Here is a 5,429-nt window from a genome sequence, read left to right as displayed (position 1 = left end):
CTTAACAGTGAATAAACCATCCGAGTTAAGCAAGAAAGACCAACTAACCTCACGGTCCGTGATGTGCACCATATGAGTTTCTTGTTGGAGGTTTGATAAGAGAGAAACATTGCAGTTGCCAATCTCTTCCCTAGACCACGTCCAAAACCATTCGCCATTCAATTACTTCTTAGCTATTGTATCGAATTTGTCCACATCGAGGTAATATAACCGACTGAAACGGTTTACTAACGGAAGAGAGCTACACCAAGTATCATGCCAAAAACTAACACTTCTTCCATTACCAATAAGCTTATGAATAAAGTCGTGAGGGATCAGGTTGTCTAATACAAACTTCGCGTATAGCTCAACAATCGAAGACTATGGACTGTTACCTTGGGCAATCTGGAAGCTGTCACCATGAATAGATTTCACGAGTTTTACCCAAAAATCATCAAGACAAAATAAATACACCAACGCCATTTAAAAAGCAAAGATAGATTAAAGCCTTTAAACTCCTTATGTTAAACCCACTTTAACAAAAGAAAATGAGTTTTACCACTCATCTCGATTCTTCATTTTCTAATTAGAATGTTAATGACCTAATGAATAACGAAATAAATCATTGATAAAAGAAGTTGTGATGTGGTCAAACGGTTGGTGGTCTGTCTCCTTTAGGGGAGGTCAGGAGTTCGACTCCCGTTGGCTACATATTAAAAACACAATTTTATCTTTGTCATGAAGTACCCACTCATGACATATTTCCCGTATCGTTTTTTTTGGGGGGGGGGGGATTTACTTGGCCGTGCCCTTGGATCGGTTTTTCAAGGTTTCCTTCCGGACAGCAATGGGGGCGGGGTTATTATCGCTGCATCGGCATAGTCGAAACGGAAGATGATCGCAACAGGTGGTTTAGTCCCCTCGAGTGATCCCAATCGCCAATCGCTATCCAAAAAATAAAAATCATTGATAAAAGAATTTGTCACATTACAAAGTAATTCTTGAATCCAACAAAATACATATCGTAATATTGAAGCTGTCATTGTTTTTATATCACTAAATATTACATTCAAATCTTTTACAATATCTTCAATATTTTGGATCACTCTTCAACCCACTTTAAAAAAATTTAAAAATAAAGCCCTCCATGTATTTCCCATTCTCTCTTTTTTTTTCTTCTTCTTTTTTCCAGTTTTCCACAGCCCTCACTGACCACCTTTTTTGGGTCTTTGTCTTCATTCTTCCCCCTGATTCACGTGAACGGTGAACCTACATATACATACACCCAACTATCTCTATACCCCCATTACTCCAAGAACCTAGGTTTATTAAAATTAAAAACTAAGAATAATACCACTACTAGTACAACAATTTAACCCAACTTTGAATCTTCAGCCTTATTTTCAGATCTCCACAACCCAATGCCCCCACCACTATTACTCCACCGTGTAACACTTCTAATATTTTTTACAACCACCGTGTCATGCCACCTATGTCCACCCTTCAACACCACACAACCACCATTCCCATTCTCTACCGCCCCTGGCTCCGGCCACCCTTCTTTCCAAATCAAATGCTCACCACCACCACTATTTGCTACCATCACCATCAACAAACACCACTTTTCTCTCATCCACTATGACCCCACCACCACTTCCCTCTCACTTTCCCTCTCCACCACCGGAAACACTTCGGCCACCGAAAACTGCCGTACAACCACCATACTAACAAATCCCATAGATTTTTCAAACTCACCTTTCAAACCCACTGATTCTTTTTGTTCAAGACTTTTTTATCTAACCCCATGTCACCAACCAATTCTACCTAATTGTTCACATTGTCCCTTTGAATGTAAAATTACTAAAAACCCAACTAAAGTTGTACATTCTTGTGCATCTATGCACCCTCCAGAGATCTCTAAGGAGGAGGGGTGTCAAGAAGATATTTTAGGGTTTCTTGATAGTTTCTTGAAATTTGGGATTGAAGTTGAATGGGATGAAAAAGATTCGTACTTTTCAAATTGTGAATCTTGTAAATCCAACAATGGTGTTTGTGGGTTTAATAAAACTGATCCAAAGAAACCATTTTTATGCTTTGATATGCTGAAATCTGAAGAATCTTTAAAGAAAACCCAACCCAAATTGCATATAGCAATGATGTCTTTATCTATAATATTTTTATGTATTTTTATTTTTATCTTAATTAGTATGTACATTTCAAAAAAAAGAAAAAAACTTTCACTTGTAGAAGATCCGGCGGTGGTTTACCTACACCGCCACCGCTCCGCCAGCCTACTCCCACCGGTGTATACCTACGAGGAGCTCGAAATCGCAACGAACAATTTCGACCCGACCCGAAAAATCGGTGACGGCGGGTTCGGGTCGGTTTACAAGGGTCAGCTCAAAGAAAACAAAACTTATGCTATCAAGTATTTACACAAACAAAACCCCACATCAAACTCATTTTCAACAAAATCATTTTGTAACGAAATCTTGATTTTATCTTCTTTAAACCACCCGAATCTGGTAAAACTCCACGGATATTGTAGTGATCCGAGAGGTTTACTGTTAGTGTACGAGTACGTACCTAACGGAACCCTAACGGATCATTTACACGTTAACAAGAAAACGTGTTTAAGTTGGCAACTTAGAGTTGATATCGCGTTACAAATCGCGACGGCAATAGAATACCTACATTATTCAGTTGTACCACCAATTGTCCATAGAGATATAACTAGTAATAATATCTTTGTGGATAAGGATATGGTAGTTCGGGTCGGAGATTTCGGGTTATCGAGGTTACTGGATCCTGGTTGTGTTTGGACCGGTCCACAAGGGACACCCGGGTACTTGGATCCGGAATATTACCGGTCTTTTCGGTTGACTGAAAAAAGTGATATTTATAGTTTTGGAGTTGTGTTGTTAGAATTAGTTACCGGAATGAGGGCGGTGGATGGCCGGAGGGATAAAAGGGAAATGGCGTTGGCGGATATGGCGGTTGCTAGGATACAAATGGGGTGTTTGGTGGATGTAATTGATCCGAGGTTGGCGGCAGTAGATGGCGGTGGTGTGGCGGCGATGGCTGAGCTTTCGTTTCGGTGTGTGGCGGCTGATAAGGATGATAGGCCGGATGCGAGAGAGGTGGTGGCGGAGTTGAGAAGGATTAAAGGAAGGACACGTGGCAGTGGTGCATCAATTGAGCCTATGCTGGATTGATAAATATATATATTTTTACTGTTCTGTAAAATGTAAAATGATATTTATTTATACTCAGTAATTTATTTATTTATGTTTTATTTAGGTTATTTTAAGATGTAAGACAATATATGGATTTTGATGTAGTACAAGTTTTGGAGCATGATGTATATATTCTGATTCTCACGTGTGTTATTGGAGTTTTGTTATTTTTGGTAGGTTTCTGACAATTTTTGTTCTGTTGCTTAATGGAGTTACTATCATTTTTATTTAGCTTGGTGAAAACTAAAATTTGCTCACGAAAAAACTAGAAATATCATGGTTATCATCTTGACTCTCATACAGAGGCGAGTCCATGTGTTAGCAAATGGGGTCCTTCGACTCCAATAAATCTTTTTGTTACTTTATAAAATACTATTAAAATTTTACAGGACACCACTATATAGATAGGACCTCGTATAATTTTAAAATTAGTAGTTTTTAAGGAAGTAAATAGCCATTATTTAGAAAAATATTTTAGAAAGTATCACTCAAATTGTACAGGACCCCATTGAGTTTTGATCCTAGAATCGCCACTGCTATCATAGAAGTGTCATTACATTGTCGTGTTGAGTCGATCCGTCACAATACTAAGCTCGAACTCGAGTTGATTGATGTTAAAAGTCAAAGCTCGAATCCTACGCCGGAGTTTGATCTAGCATCTCTTTTTAAACTTGAGGCTCAATTGATTCACCGATAGTTTTGAGCTTCGCCTAAATAGGTTCAACTCTATTATCATCTTTCTAATCAAGTACTGCTTTATTCTCCAACTTAATCATGCAATTAATCATCCTGCCCCATTAATTAGGGGTGTGCATTAAATGGTTTCGCCCATGAAACCGACCAAACCAAAAGGATTTGGTTAAAATGGTTTGGCTTATTTGGTTCTGGTTTGGTTATTTGGTTTCACCCGAAATTATTAACGGTTTACGGTTTGGATTTGGTTTGTAAAATACACATTTGGTTTCAAACCGAAAAACCGAAATATACATCTATTTATGGTATATATATTAAATATTAAATATTTTATTTATTTACATTTATATTAATTTATATTTATACCGTGTAAAATCAAACCGCGTACGTATTATTTTTACTGATTCTTCTCAGTCAACTCTCTAAGGCAAAATCTTCTCAATTATACCAATTAACCTAATTTTATTCATCAATCAGTTCAATTTTTTCTCTCAAACCAAAATCAATTCCATATTTGTGAAGATTGTTTTGCTATAAATTGTGTTGTGAATTTTTATACTTGGAAGGCTGAAAACTAAGTTGTTGATGAACTGCTTGTCCCGTTTTTTGATTATGATAGGTACTATGCTCCAACCTCCATGCCTCCAATGGTGTTTATCAGTTTATATAGTTCATTACTTCATTGATATTTGATATAGTTTAGTATACAACTTGTATACTCTTGGACCACTTATAGTTTAGTATACATGTAGTTTAATCAATAATATATGTTGTTTTTTTCAAAAAAAAAAAAAAAAAAACACATTTTTATATCTATAAGTTTTAATTTGGTTTAACCAAAACCAATCCGTGTAAGCCGATTTCTTATTTGGTTGGATTGGTTTGGTTTTGTCAACTTTGGTTCGGTTATTGGTTCTAAAAAAAATTCTTAAAAACCGAAAAAACCAAATCGAATAAACCCATTAAACCGAAAACTAACCGAATGATCACCCCTACCATTAATATTTGACACTTGATTAAATTAACGAATCGTGGGAGAATAAACAAATTAATTTATGCAACTGTCACAAGTACAGTACATAGGATTATGAAGATAAGTAGGAAGATTAGTAGAAAAAATATAATTTTCTAAACATATAATAATAATATAAAAATAATAATATTTTGGCTAAAAATAACGATTACTATTAACAAATGATCTTTCATCAATTGAAGAAAGGACCTAAACACCGATACAGACCAAAACGTGAGGAGATGGTTCGAAGACAGTATACACGGAACCAACTATACTCGATATGGCTAAAAATATAATATAATAATAGTAATGTTTCTGGATATTATAGTAATGTACACGATAATTCTTAGCTATACTCGACTCATTTTTTCTAAACATATAATAAATAATAATGATAATAATATAAAAATAATATATTTTGGCTAAAAATAACGGTTCCTATTAAATAAAAGATCCTTCATCAATTGATGAAAGACCTAAACACCGTTACAGACCAAAACGTGAGG

The 5,429-nt window shown here is 35.8% G+C and overlaps 1 protein-coding gene across 1 annotated transcript; it reads left to right on the top strand.

Moving 5' to 3' along the window:
* Positions 1-1,300: 1,300 nt before the first annotated feature.
* Positions 1,301-3,354, top strand: LOC139862699 (LEAF RUST 10 DISEASE-RESISTANCE LOCUS RECEPTOR-LIKE PROTEIN KINASE-like 1.5). Its single transcript, XM_071851321.1, has one exon. It carries the CDS (start codon positions 1,401-1,403, stop codon positions 3,192-3,194), a length of 1,794 nt encoding a protein of 597 aa, XP_071707422.1. The 5' UTR covers positions 1,301-1,400; the 3' UTR covers positions 3,195-3,354.
* The last annotated feature ends 2,075 nt before the right edge of the window (positions 3,355-5,429 follow it).

The sequence above is a fragment of the Rutidosis leptorrhynchoides genome, chromosome 8 (genome assembly GCF_046630445.1).
Source record: "Rutidosis leptorrhynchoides isolate AG116_Rl617_1_P2 chromosome 8, CSIRO_AGI_Rlap_v1, whole genome shotgun sequence".
Lineage (NCBI taxonomy): Eukaryota > Viridiplantae > Streptophyta > Magnoliopsida > Asterales > Asteraceae > Rutidosis > Rutidosis leptorrhynchoides.
The sequence above is the reverse complement of the archived record's forward strand: the minus strand, read 5'-3'. Positions and strand labels throughout refer to the sequence as shown.